At 37.1% G+C, this 15,297-nt stretch overlaps 1 protein-coding gene across 2 annotated transcripts in view; it reads left to right on the top strand.

Annotated features, from left to right (window-relative positions):
- Positions 1 to 269: 269 nt before the first annotated feature.
- LOC123531834 (telomerase reverse transcriptase-like) overlaps positions 270 to 15,297 on the top strand; it is a 69,046-nt gene continuing 54,018 nt past the window's right edge. The window contains exons 1-5 of one of the 2 annotated variants that reach the window (XM_053517804.1): positions 270 to 412; positions 1,378 to 1,495; positions 7,005 to 7,061; positions 10,351 to 10,460; positions 11,061 to 11,146. In XM_053517804.1, coding sequence (XP_053373779.1) covers positions 273 to 412; positions 1,378 to 1,495; positions 7,005 to 7,061; positions 10,351 to 10,460; positions 11,061 to 11,146 — 511 coding nt within the window. In that variant the 5' untranslated portion in view covers positions 270 to 272. The remainder of the gene's footprint in view (positions 413 to 1,377; positions 1,496 to 7,004; positions 7,062 to 10,350; positions 10,461 to 11,060; positions 11,147 to 15,297) is intronic. The other variant, XM_045313104.2, reaches the window with a different exon arrangement.

The raw sequence follows: 15,297 nt of genomic DNA, 5'->3' as shown, positions 1-15,297 counted from the left end.
CTCGGGTTCAAACAGTTTTCAGGCAATTTCTTAACACCATTTTCAGTTACTTTTATTCTAGGCATGCTAGCAAATGGGCCAGGACCAAGATTTGGTAAGCTATGACTGGGGTCATTTGCATCAAACATGACCCTTACTTTTCTTTAGATTTTTGTTCAACACTGACATTCTTCAAGAGAATGTAAGTTACAGAGGTTTAAAACGGCTTACCTATTGCTCCTAAAATTGTTTGATAGCCGATGACCGTGATAATAGATTAATCCTAACTCTTCATGGTGGAGGTTTCGCGCCAAATGTCAAAAATGGAACTTCTTAACCGGTATTACAATATACGTACACTAAAAGACTGGCTAAACAGACGCAGTGACGGAGACATGAACATAACTGTATTGTTAGATACTGATACTCAAAGGTTCTACATTTTTAATAGCTTTTCATTATTTCTCTAATATGAAGCAATAAATGTGAAAGAGATGAAAAAGGAGGGTATGGAGGGGGATGAGCTAGGGTAATCATCTGGTCCCAGAAAAGTCACAAATTAGCTGTATAATACGTAGAATCAATATAGAGCTAAAATTAGCTATAAAACCAATAACAGTAATGTAAAATATGTCAAAAACAAATGGTCATAATAGCGTGCCAAGGGTAGCAAAAAAATTATGCTACATTTGCTAGGTGGATGGCGCTGTGCAGCGAGATACGCAGTGATATAAAAGCAGTAACCGAATTAAGGAAAGCTGTCATATCTTGTATAATTTACGGGTTTTTCTGAAATAAATAATAAAATAGCAAAAGGATCCCTTGGAAGCAATAGAACGCAACCAAAAAAGAAAAATAGCAGACTGTTTGATTGAATCAGTTCATGAGAGAGCATAAAGCCATGTCATTAGGTGAGAAAAACATCATAATTAACTTTTTAATAGAAATGTGTGCATGTGTAAATGTTCGAACTTTGTTTCCAGTCTGTGCAGAAAAAATGCCCTGTTTTGTTTTAACTAAACAGAATGATTCAAAAGTAATTTAGTAGAGGGTCACCCAAGGAACATTCTATAAAGTTACTTAAAAATTGAGCCAGCAGTTCCTTAGAATTTTTTTTAAAGTTTTTCCATTTAGTTACCATGGCAACCAGAATTACACGGATGACTAAGATTTGAAGGAATCTGAAAGGGGACCACTCGAAGAACATTTCTGTCAAGTTTTGTTCAAATTGGCATGGTTTATGAGGTATTCTTTTTAAAGAAATTGTAGATGACAGAGAAATGGACAGACATCCAACGATCCTAAAAGCTCACCATTAGTTACTTTGTGCTCAGGTCAGCTAGAAATATATGTATTTTAAATATGATTGATGTCACTATATTCGTTTATACTTTACAGTTACAAGACACTACTGACTTCAGTGTATGTGTGTGAGGACAGTGACCGATGCCCTCTGCCCGGCGTCTTATTGTCTCATTACTATGAGCAGAGGGAACTCATTTTAAATGCCATAGAGGTATGCAGTCAAGAATTTATGTTATTTTACGTATACTATATTCTAACTTTGATCTAGCTATTATTATAACCATAAAACAAAGTTAATAATTGTCCCCTGCCTTTTTCGAAGAAAAATAGGGGGGACATAGAAATAGGCTCTGTCCTTCCATCCTTTTGTCTGTTCTTCCATCCATCTGTCCTGTCCATCTGTCACACCATGTCCAGTCCATAACTCTGCCATCCATGAAGGGTTTTTGTTGAGCCCATTTGCGGAAGCGAATGCATACTTGTCCAAGTGGCTGTTCGGTGTATGTGCGAGCATGCGTCTGTCCGGATTTGTTCGTCCGGACCATGCGTCCGTCTGGATTTATTTGTCTGGACCTTAACTTTGACATGCATGGAGCAATCTTGTTTATATTTGGCATGAATGTTAACCTCAGTGAGACGGAGTGTCATGCGCAAACTTCAGTTTCCTATCTCAAAGGTCAAGGTCACAGTTGGAGGTCAAAAGTCATGTCAGATCTTTTCGATATGCATTGACAGGGGTTTTCATCAGGAAATTGGGAAGAGGCCCTGGCCTTCCAAATTGGGAAATTGCTCATTTCAGGAAAAGAGCATTTTATTGAAACATGGTCTTTTTTCCTTCTGCAAAAGAGGTATGTAACAGAGGACACAATTTGATGGTTTCCTAATCATAAATAAGCGTTGTTTATATTTGGCATGAATGTTAACCTCAGTGAGACGGAGTGTCCTGCGCAAACCCCAGGTTCCTATCTCAAAGGTCAAGGTCACAGTTGGAGGTCAAAGGTCATGTCAGATCTTGTCCGGATGCATTGAGGAATCTTGTTTATATCTTGCATGAATGACTCAATGAGACTGATTGTCTCAAAGGTCAAGGTCACAGTTAGGGGTCAAAGGGCGGGCTCGACATTTTGCATAAATGTTCCCCATAATGAGACGATGTGTCTTGTGCAAAACCCAGACCCCTAGCTCAAGGTCAAGGTCACACGTGGAGGTCAAATTTTTAACAGGGTCTGTTTCATGTCTAGTCCATAACTCTGCCATTCATCAAGGGATTTTGAAATTGCTTGGCACAAATGTTCCCCATAATGAGATGATGTGTCATGCACAAGACACAGACCCCTAGCTCTAAGGTTAAGGTCACACTTGGAGGTTAAAGGTTAACAGGATCTGTTTCTTGTCCGGTCAATAACTGCCATTCACCAAGGGATTATAAAATTATTTGGCACAGATGTTCCCTGTAACAAGTTGATATGTCATGCACAAAACCAGACCTGTAGCAATCTTCGCCTTAATTTTTTTTCACTTAAGAAAACCACTTGCCGGGAAACATTTTTACTTGCCTGAAATCAGTTTGTTTATGTTGCATTTTTAAAGAAAGAAAAAAATGTTTTCAGTACCCTTCCCTAGAAACAGAAAATACTAATTTGTTTAGCCAGGGCCTTTAGTGTTGTTTTTCAAACTACACTTAGACTTAGACTTCACAAAATAAATCTAGCTGGGTTTTGTTATATTCCAAAACACCAATGCCTACCAAAACTAAACTTTACAATCAGTTTTCGTATTTATATGAATTTGATAAAAGTACAAATTTTGGCTTTTTGTTGGGTTGAGCACACTTGAAGTATTTTAGATTCAGCATTTTGCAAAGACGCTGAATACAAGAAAACCCTTGCAAGCAGTAGTATTTAATAAGTGTCTAGGCTAATAAAAATGCAGAGAACGCAAAATGCTGTGACATCACCAATTCATGCGTAAATATACGAAAGCCAGTATTTAGGATTCATTTTGAATTTGTGAAATTCTTTTTGTAATTATTGTGAAAATTAAGGGATTTAAATTTCGGAAAAATGCACTTGTCCGTTTGGGCAACTGCCTGGAAACATTGGCTTGCCCGAAACGGGATTTACTTGTCCCGGGCTTTGGGTAACCCAGTTACGACGAAGACTGCTCTAGCTCCAAGGTCAAGGTCACTCTTAGAGGTTAAAGGTTAACAGGGTCTGTTTCTTGTCCTCGGCCATTCCTCAAAGGATTTTAAAATTACTTGGCACAAATGTTTCCAATAATGAGTTGATTATCATTTGCAAGACCCAGACCCTAGTTCCAAAGTCATTGAAGGTCACCCAACTTGTTTGGTACTTTTTTGTCTGTTTGTCTGGTCTGTAACAAGACAGTGTCATGTGCAAAGGTCAAGGTCACAGGCACCCAAGTTAACTTCCTCTTTTTTTGTACATGAAATTACCTCCTTTTTAGCTCGACTTTTCGAAGAAAATGTAGAGCTATTGCACTCGCCCCGGCGTCAGCGTCGCCGTTGGTTAAAGTTTTTGATAAAGTCAAATATCTCTGTTACTATCAAAGCTATTGACTTGAAACTTAAAATACTTATTTACCATCAAAATCTACACCAGAAGAAACAATCCCCACAACTCTGATTGAATTTTGACAGAATTATGCCCCTTTTTAACAGAATTTTTGGTTAAAATTTTTGATAAAGTCAAATATCTCTGTTACTATCAAAGTTTTTGACTTGAAACTTAAAATACTTATTTACCATCAAAGTCTACACCAGGAGAAACAATCCCCATAACTCTGTTTGAATTTTGACAGATTTATGCCCCTTTTTAACTTAGAACTTTTGTTAAAATTTTTGATAAAGTCAAATATCTCTGTTACTATTAAAGCTTTTGACTTGAAACTCAAAATAGTTATTTACTATCAAAGTCTACACCAGGAGACACAATTCCCATAACTCTGATTTGAATTTTGACAGAATTATGCCCCGTTTTAACTTAGAATTTTTAAAAAAAAATTTTTTGATAAAGTCAAATATCTCTGTTACTATTAAAGCTTTTGACTTGAAACTCAAAATAGTTATTTTCTATCAAAGTCTACACCAGGAGACACAATTCCCATAACTCTGATTTGAATTTTGACAGAATTATGTCCCTTTTTAACTTGGAATTTTTTTACTGGCAAAGCTCTAATTCAGAGTCAAGCACTGAGAAAAGTCGAGCGCGCTGTCTTACGGACAGCTCTTGTTATATGATAAAGTACAGTACCGGGGTAGTATGTATTGTTTCTATTTGGACTTATGAAGTGCATTCAGTGCCTGCAACTCTCATATAGGTATTATGTATTTTGCATATCTGTATTTGTGTTTAAAATGTTTTAAATACATGTATTTATTATATACCTATTTAAATTCTGTCAAAAATGCAGCTTGCATTTCACAAGGAAATACGAGGAGGCAGATAAAAATCCCCCCATACTGGGGGAGACATAGTGTTTTTACCCTGTCTGTCCAACCATCACACTTCATTTCCGATCAATAACTGGAGAACAATTTGACCTAGACCCTTCAAACTTAATAAGGTTATAGTGCTTAAGAAGTAGATGACCCCTATTTGGGTCACTCCATCAAAGGTCAAGGTCACAGGGACCTCAACATGGAAATCCATTTCCGATCAATAACTTGAGAACCACTTGACCCAGAATGTTGAAACTCAGTAGGGTGATTGGACATGCAGAGTAGATGACCCCTGTTGATTTTGGGGTCACTCCATTAAAGGTCAACGTCACTGGGGCCAGAATCCATCACATTTCATTTCCAATCAATAACTTGAGAACCATTTGACCTAGGACCTTCAAACTTCATAGGCTGATAGGGCTTACAGAGAAGGCCCTGATTGTTGTTTTGAGTCATTCCATAAAAGGTCAAGGTCACAGGGGCCTGAACATGGAAAACCGTTTCCAATCAATAACTTGACAACCACTTGCCCCAGAGCATTGAAACTGGACATGCAAAGTAGATGACCCCTGTTGATTTTGGGGTCACTCCATCAAAGGTCAAGGTCATAGGGGCCTGAGCATGGAAAAACTTTTCTGATCAATATCTTGAGGATCACTTGATCCAGAATGTTGAAACTTCATAGCATGAGTGGACATGCAGAGTAGATGTCCCCTATTGATTTTGGGGTCACTCAATCAAAGGTCATTCACCAATTGTAGATTTCCAGACATTTTCAAACTTCATAATGTCTTCATGAATTATAGGATAATTATATAGTATGATTTATATAGTTACATTGTTAGCATGTTGCCCTATTACTTAGAAGATGTTGTATTGGCATGCAATATGTTTTGTGAAAAATGTCCCTAGCAGTGTTCTCACTAGCAATTTCAAGTTGCAGTCCTGGGACTCCCAAAGCTGAAAAAGTTGCAGTCCCAACTTCTGACTAGACTGACAGACAGACTTAAACTTTCGTCAAAACACAGGCCTCTATTGTACTGTCAAATTAAGTAAATTAAGTGTAGACCAACAGACGTTTTGTAATCACAATACTTTACCCAAATAATGTTAAGGTGAGATAAATAGGTAAAATGTAATCAAAAATTAATGTTGGACAAAATCACCCCTGGACAACCCACCCATCCCTGCTATTTCTGGTCTTCCTGGACGAAGTCCTGTGAAATTATCAAGGTGGACAAAATCACCTTTGTGAAAATACCAAGTTGGACAAAATCCCTTTTCTTTATCATTTTATTTGAGAATGGAAATGTATATTTATAAACGTACAGTGAAAAGAAAATATATGAACAATTATACTTTTATTTTAACATGTACAACAAATTTTTACATGTCAAATACATGGATTGGAAAACAAGCTGCTAGCTTATAAAATTAATGTAAATTCCTTTCGGCGTTTCCGAGAACCCTGCCTAGGCGGGAGATGTTGGTAACTCTATTACAAATTATTGTTTAGTTAAAGTTAGGTAACAGTTTATAAAGTCTGCATAGGAAAAAGTTAGCTTTAGCTGTTATCACACATTCGGGGGTGTTGAGGGAAACTGATTGTTTTTACGTTAATTCTTTCTAAATTCTTTATGAAAGTATTATGGTAGTTGTAATTATTTTCAGGGTCTTGGGATAGTATTGGTTTGGTAAAATTGGAAAAAATGTACCGTAAATGGGCACAAATTGCAGTATATTTCTCTCACTGTTTGGGCAAAGGATCAAATGTCAGTTTTTGGAGGGGTAAATTTGTCCAATGATAAAAATGTTACATTTCAAAAGAAACTGGTTCAGGAGGACTAAATTGAAGTCATTTTACTGGAACCAGTTATCCCGAAAACCAAAAATGATTGGTGAATTTGAACGGGGAAATTTTATACTTTTATTAGAAGAAATAGTGTGAAGTAATTAGTTCCCTAATCGGTGCTTTTTCATACACAGTAATGGGGAAATGGGCTGGGCCTTAACAGTTGCGGAAAAATGCGACATTGTAAATCATCCAGATTGGAAGTGGTTAAAAAAGTGATCTGTTTGATACAAAATTATACATTTAAAAAGATATTGGTTCAGTAATAATTTGTTGTACATTGTGTTTTTCCTATGTACAGTCTTGGCAGAAAAAAGGGAAAAAATGCATACCGTTACTGTTTGCCATACTTCAGCTTGGAAAAGACATCCCTGTTAATGTTTGTTGAATACCATAATTATATTTCAGAGAATTTTATGCAAGAAAGGGTATGGAAAGAACATCCTCACATATGGATTTTGTTTGGTATGTAAAGAACTGTTGTAGCCTCTTTAGCCTCCTGTTTTATTTGTCAGGCTTTTCAAAAAGCCTGGTTTTTAGATTGTTGAATCCTGTGGACAGCATCTAACTTTGGTTTCAGCTCAGTAACGTAAGAATGACCAATTGCAATGAAACTTGGTATATAGGTAGCTAGCATAGAAACAGTGTTTGTGATTGCATACGAGTTCACAAGAACCAAGGTCAAAATCACTGTTTCAAAAAAAAAGAACTCTGGTCAATACCTTTAGTTTATTTCGATATATTGAAATTAACATTATTCTTGCATAAAAACTACTTTTTTTCACTGGATCCGCCCATGTATAAACGGGAGAAAAATCGTGTGCAAACAAGGCAGTTCACATGCTGTTAATACGTGATTTTTATGTGCCCCTTTGAAAAAGGAGGGGTATATTGTTTTGCAGATGTCTGTCGGTCGGTCGGAATGTAGACCTATCCGTTTCTGGTTGATAACTCAGATCATGGAAGTTGATAGGGAGGTTGGTAATGACCAGCAGATGACCCCTATTGATTTGAAGGTCAGTATGTTAAAGGTCAAGGTCACAGTGACCCTGAACAGTAAAACGGTTTCCGGATGATAACTCAAGAACGCTTAGGCCTAGGGTCATGAAAGTTGATAGGGAGGTTGGTAACGACCAGCAGATGACCCCTATTGATTTTGAGGTCAGTATGTCAAAGGTCAAGGTCACAGTGACCAGGAACAGTAAAATGGTTTCCAGGCAATAACTCAAGAACGCTTGGGCCTAGCATCAGGAAAATTGATAGTTAGGTTGGCCATGACCAGCAGATGACCCCTATTGATTTTGAGGTCATTAGGTCAAAGTTCAAGGTTTACATTGGCCAGGAACAGTTAAATGGTTTCTGATCTTCTTGTCCAAAACCATAGGGCCAAGGGCTTTGATATTTGGTATGTAGCAAAATCTAGTGGCCCTCTACCAAGATTGTTCAGATTATTTCCCTGGGGTCAAATATGGCCCCACCCCTAGGGTCACATGGTTTATATAGACTTATATAGGAAAAAACTTTGAAAAACCTCTTGTCCAAAACCATAGGGCCTAGGGCTTTGATATTTTGTATATGACATCATCTAGTGGTCCTCTACTAAGATTATTCAAATTATTCCCCTAGGGTCAGATATGGCTCTGCCGTGGGGGTCACATGGTTTACATATACTTATATAGGGAAAAACTTTGAAAATCTTCTTGTCCAAACCACAAAGACTATGGCTTTGGTAATTTGTAATGTAGCATCATTTAGTGGTTCTCTACTAAGTTTGTTCAAGTTATCCCTCTCGGGTCAAATATGGCCCCACCCCAGAGATCATATGGTTCATATAGACTTATACAGGGAAAAACTTAGAATCTTCATGTCCATAACTTACATCATTCAAATTTGGACCACATGTATAGTTTTGAGTGGCAAGATGAACCTTGACATGAGTTGACCTTGATCTTGACCTAGTGACCTACTTTCACATTTCTGTACCTACAGCCTTCAAATTTGGATCACATGCATAGGTTTGTGTACTGAAAAAGACTTTCACCTTGTTATTGACCTAGTGACCTACTTTCACATTTTTGAAGGTACAGGCTTCAAATTTGGACCACATGCATAGTTTTTTGTTCCAAAATAAAATTTGACCTTGATTTTGACCTAGTGACCTACTTTCACATTTCTGAAGGTACAGGCTTCAAATTTGGACCACTTGCATAGTTTTGTGTTCCGAAATGGAATTTGTGTTTACAGTGAGCATATAATTTCTGTTCCTAGTGCAATTACTGAATGCATGAAGGGGGGCATTTCGTGTTCGACGAGCTCTTGTTATTTTTGAAATGCTTTGCCAGGGATATATGTATGTATTTTTGCGCACACTGATATTTGGCATCTGCGTCTTGTTTCTTCCATAACAACCTCTTATTGTAGCATTATAGATACAATGTAATCCATAGTATGTTTAGCTGTATCTGTTTCCAACCCCAAAAGTACTGCCCCCATCAATGTACGCACTAGCTTCTCTTAGAGTTCACTCCCTTTATAAAGCATCTGTTCAGTTATTGTAAATAACTATGAATAAATAAGTATCACATGTAACGTGTGCTACTGTTCGTTTTTAGGTATTATATGTATGATTCTGTTAAATATCAGTCGGTATGTTTTTATCTAATTCCTCGAAGAATTTATATAAACTGCTTGGAAACTTGACACTACGTTCATACTCATCCGTACTCCAACTGCATGTCCACTCGAATGTTAAGTTATTATTCTTGAAATTGTGATCGAGTCCACCAAACTGTGAAATGATATGAACAATTATTGGTAATTTTATGTTTGTAATAATGAGAGATAAAAAATCGCTTAAAACCCTTCAGGATGTGCTTTTGGTAGTGTTGTTTATTTCCGGCCTTGGATACGGATATTTAAAACATGTTTACCATTTCCAAGAACAACAGGAATGGTAAATAAAAAATGTACCGGAATCGTCAAGTCATCACATATAAAAACAATACATAAATCGTCATGAAATATTTTTTATGCAAGAATAGCGACAATACACGTTTGTTTTGTGTATTAACGTCTGCAGAAGCCCGCAGGATTGTTTGTGACTGAGACCGAATCCCGTGGGCTTCTGCAGACGTTAATACACAAAAACGTGTATTATCCCTACAAAAAAGTCAAAGTTCAGGTTGTATATAGGATTAGTAGGATCATGCTTAAGGTCAGCATAACTTTATTAATCCGCATACTTATATAATATGTTCCACCTTGGTGCAGTGTGCAAAAGATGTAGTCTGGGTTCCACCATGGTGCAGTGTGCAAAAGATATAGTCTAGGTCATAACTTTGACATGTATAATGGAATCTTGTTCATATTTGGCATGAATGTTTCATGCATGTTACTTGTGAATAGTTTGCAGTCAAATATGTGTAACTGAACTTGGTGACAGTGATGCAAAGTTTGAAAATCTGGTTTTTTCGTGGAATTTTCATGTTTTTTATATTTGTATAAATGAGCCACACCATGAGAAAACCAACATAGTGCATTTATGACCAGCATGGATCCAGACCAGCCTGCGCATCCGTGCAATGTAGTCAGGATCCATGCTATTCGCTTTCAAAGACTATTGCAATTAGAGAAACCGTTAGCAAACAGCATGGATCCTGACCAGACTGCGCGGCTGGTCTGGATCCATGCTGGTCGCAAATGCACGATGTTGGTTTTCTCATAGTGCGGCTCAGATGATTTTTTTCCTCGGCAGATGTCTCCAGATCCTTTTGCACATAGTTGTGGTGTTAATGTTGAAAGTAGATATCCTAACTCCTGTGTGAACAGATTATTCTATCCAGCATGGGAGACCTTACTTTCCAGGTTAGTAGATCTCTAAACTCCTGTATGAACAGATTGTTCTATCCAGCATTGGAGACCTTGCTTTCCAGGTTAGTAGATCTCTAAACTCCTGTGTGAACAGATTGTTCTATCCAGCATGGGAAACTTTACTTTCCAGGTTAGTAGATCTCTAAACTCCTGTGTGAACAGATTGTTCTATCCAGCATGGGAAACTTTACTTTCCAGGTTAGTAGATTATTGTTTATACATCATTGACAGATATCAGTTCATGATGTTATACTGCAGTAGAGAAAATTAGGTGCCTTCCAGTAGGGGACTTTGTATTGCATGGCAATACTTCATTCACTTGTTTATCTAGAGAATGGCAAATATGTTGTGTTTATTAAAGTAGTATTAAATAACTTTATGTACCGGCTAAATTATATGAATGTAAACAATGGAGTGGAACTACTTACAGTTTAAATTGCTTTATAATGCGTATTTCGCTTAATGTTTGTAAGTTATTTTTCGGCAGCTAGATTTTGGTTCGAGCAAGTAAAGTTTTTAGTTGAAGCTGCCGTGTGGGCAAATGCTGTTGAGCCCAGAAACCTGTTTTCATCACTTGCATTATTTCTGTTGTAGGATAGGTGACACACTGATGATGTACTTGTTAGAACATACATCACTCTTCTTACAGATTACACCGACATGTCTGGTTCAGATAACAGGTAAAGCAATATCTAATATAGCAGGGATTTTTTTTCCAGATTTTTTGGATGGTACCAGTTTTGGTAAAAATGGGGAAAAAACAGTTGTAAATTACAAATTGTGGGGGAAAAGAAACTGATGTAGTTATAACTGATAGCTGTAGGAGGGACAGCAGGTGTGATACTCGAAAGTTTAGGGGTTGACATTTTGAATATCTGGTGTTGATAGCGCAAATAATTTGTTGGGTAGGACTAGAAAAATTAATTTTTTTAAAAATGTCCCAAAATGTGCTCTGGGGTCTATACATGTATCTTATGGACACATTTCTAGTTTTAGTTTTCCTCTGTTAGAAAAAAAAAATGGTAATAATTTTTCAAGTCAAACTTCACCTGTAAGATACATGCTAACAACATTGATATCAATATAAGGGTTAATGAATGAAAAATATTTTGTTGATCCATCACTTAAGAATTTCATAAGCCAAATGATAAGAGTTAATTTATTTGCAACCAGAACCATTTAGTGCATACGAACTGAATTTTAATATATTTTTGCATCTACACAAAATTTACAATCCTGTGTAGGTGCAAAATTTACACCCAGTGTAAATATTAATTTCTTTATGTGAATAGAACATAAGTTCACATCTTTATCATGATTTTTCTGGCCTTGAATGTTCGCAAGTATTCTGTTGTTTTAACAGAAAACTAGACATTGTTGTTTAACATGTACAGTGTTTACCTTACACCTTTAAGGATAAAGAGCAGTATCATGACTATGGTGATGAAAATAGATTATTTGAGGAAACGTGATTCTAATTATGTCTCCCACCACACAGTGGTGTGGGAGACGTATTGATTTACTCCAGTCTGTGTGTGACAGTGTCTGTCACAAAGCTTGTCCGCTCTCTAAGTCGAACATTTCTCATCCGAACTTCACCAAACTTGAACAAAATGTGTTTGGCCATAAGACCTTACCCAAGTTCGATAACTAGCCAAATCCGCCCAGGCACTTTTGATTTATGGCCCTTGAATTACTGATTGGATCCACTCGTCCAGACCATCTAATTGGATCTACTCATCTTAGCCATCTAGAGACACTAGACATTTTTCATAGGGGCAGTTGTGGGAGACAGCGCTTTTCTCAAAAGCAGTTCTAGTTCTAGTCAGATATTAATGATACCTGCAGACAGGTGTTGAAAATATAGATGGAAAATAGTATGATGTCTATTATGGAGACATTGGTAAGAGGTTTTAATCCCCCCCCCCCCCCCCCACCTCCCTCTACAGACAGTATGTGACAAAAGAATCTGTTTGTGGTTGTTTATGTGAATATGCGATTATATCAAATGTGATATAGGGATGTAAATAACAAAGAAACTGTACAGCACTGATACAGAATTTCCGTTATGAAATACTTGTACATCATGTTCCATTTAGCTTGACTTTTCGAAAATTATAAGTAAAGCTATCGAACTCGCCCATGCGTCGGGAACGGGTTTCCGATTTGATTAAGTTTTTGTATTGTAAGCTGGTATCTCAGTAGTCACTTTTGGGAATGGATTGAAACTTCACACTTGTTCACTGTGATAAACTGCTTTACACTGCACAGGTTCCATAACTCTGTTTTTTTCTATTTTACAAAATTATGTCCCTATTTTGATTTAGCAATTTTGGGTTAAGTTTTTGTATGTAACCAGGTATCTCAGTTACCACAGATGGGAGTGGATTAAAACTTGTCCACTGTGTTCAAAAATTATAACTCTGATATGCATTTTTACAAAATTTTGGCCCTTTTTTGACTTTTCATGTTAATTTAATTAACAAGGCTGTTGAAAAGTGTAGCATTGAAATGATTGCTGTCCTCTGATGCTCTTGTTGTTCCAATGATAAGGGTTGTTATTGTTAACCCTTAGCCTGCTGGCAGCAAGTGATTCTGCCTTTGCGACCAGTGCAGACCAAGATCAACCTGCACATCTGTGCAGTCTGATCATGATCTGTACTGTTCGCCATTCAGTCAGTATCTTTTTGGTAAGCACCCCTTTAAACAGTTAGTGGTACTGTCCAAATTGAAAGATGGACAAGTTCATTATAGAAATTTAACAGGCTAAGGGTTAATGGTGAGATTCTATATGTATTGGCAGTATAGAAAAGCCATTAGAACATGAATGGCAGATTGTCAAGATTCAGTTCAATAAAAGTAGCACTGAAAATACTGAAAGAAAGTGCAAATAAGTTAAGAGAAATTCCTGTAGAAGTAAACATAGTGAAACATGACACCTTCAGTTTAGCTTCGTAAAAGGGTATAATGATCTTGCATGCCTTTTGTAATCTTTCGATGGTGTTTTCCCAACCTGAGGCCAGCAGGGAATGAGGAACTAAGCACTAACAATTTTTCTTATTCCTAGGGATGGGAAAACACCTGTCTGACTCAGGCAGACATGAGAGATCATTTATCTTGCCTAAAATGACAAATTTACACAGTTGCTGTTAAATAATTATAAAATATTGCATGTAGATTATGACGTCTTTCCCCACTGGATAGGCACAACTATTTTATATTCTATTTCTTGAGTTCATATATTCATCTAAATAAAAAAACACACATTAAAAATCATTCATGAGAGCTATTGATATTTTTAGCTCACCTGTCACAAAGTGACAAGGTGAGCTTTTGTGATCACGCGGTGTCCGTCGTCCGTCCGTCCGTCCGTAAACTTTTGCTTGTGACCACTCTAGAGGTCACATTTTTTGTGGGATCTTCATGAAAGTTGGTCAGAATGTTCATCTTGATGATATCTAGGTCAAGTTCGAAACTGGGTCACGTGCCATCAAAAACTAGGTCAGTAGGTCTAAAAATAGAAAAACCTTGTGACCTCTCTAGAGGCCATATATTTCACAAGATCTTCATGGAAATCGGTCAGAATGTTCATCTTGATGATATCTAGGTCAAGTTCGGAACTGGGTCACGTGCGGTCAAAAACTAGGTCAGTAGGTCTAAAAATAGAAAAACCTTGTGACCTCTCTAGAGGCCATATATTTCACAAGATCTTCATGAAAATTGGTCAGAACGTTCACCTTGATGATATCTAGGTCAAGTTCGAAACTGGGTCACGTGCCCTCAAAAACTAGGTCAGTAGGTCAAATAATAGAAAAATCTTGTGACCTCTCTAGAGACCATATTTTTCATGAGATCTTCATGAAAGTTAGTCTGAATGTTCACCTTGATGATATCTAGGTCAAGTTCGAAAGTGGGTCACGTGACTTCAAAAACTAGGTCAGTAGGTCAAATAATAGAAAAACCTTGTGACCTCTCTAAAGGCCATATTTTTCATGGGATCTGTATGAAAGTTGGTCAGAATGTTCATCTTGATGATATCTAGGTCAAGTTCGAAACAGGGTCATGTGCGGTCAAAAACTAGGTCAGTAGGTCTAAAAAGAGAAAAACCTTGTGACCTCTCTAGAGGACAGACTTGTGAATGGATCTCCATAAAATTTGGTGAGAATGTTCATCTTGATGATATCTAGGTCAAATTAGAAAGTGGGTCACGTGCCTTCAAAAAGTAGGTCAGTAGGTCAAATAATAAAAAAACGTTGTGACTTCTCTACAGGCCATATTTTTCATGGGATCTGTATGAAAGTTGGTCTGAATGTTTATCTTGATGATATATAGGTCAAGTTTGAAACTGGGTCAACTGCGATCAAAAACTAGGTCAGTAGGTCTTGAAATAGAAAAACCTTGTGACCTCTCTAGAGGCCATACCCTTGAATGGATCTTCATGAAAATTGGTCAGAATGTTCACCTTGATGATATCTAGGTCAAATTAGAAACTGGGTCACGTGCCTTAAAAAACTAGGTCAGTAGGTCAAATAATAAAAAAACCTTGTGACCTCTCTAGAGGCCATACTTTTCACGGGATCTGTATGAAAGTTGGTCTGAATGTTCATCTTGATGATATCTAGATCAAGTTTGAAACTGCATCAACTGCGGTCAAAAACTAGGTCAGTAGGTCTAAAATTAGAAAAATCTTTTGACCTCTCTAGAAGCCATATTTTTCAATGGATCTTCATGAAAATTAATCTGAATGTTCACCTTGATAATATCTAGATCAATTTCGAAACTGGGTCACGTGCGGTCAAAAACTAGGCCAGTAGGTATAAAAATAATTAAA

Source organism: Mercenaria mercenaria, chromosome 11, assembly GCF_021730395.1.
Source record: "Mercenaria mercenaria strain notata chromosome 11, MADL_Memer_1, whole genome shotgun sequence".
In the NCBI taxonomy this organism is placed as follows: Eukaryota; Metazoa; Mollusca; class Bivalvia; order Venerida; family Veneridae; genus Mercenaria; species Mercenaria mercenaria.
The sequence above is the reverse complement of the archived record's forward strand: the minus strand, read 5'-3'. Positions and strand labels throughout refer to the sequence as shown.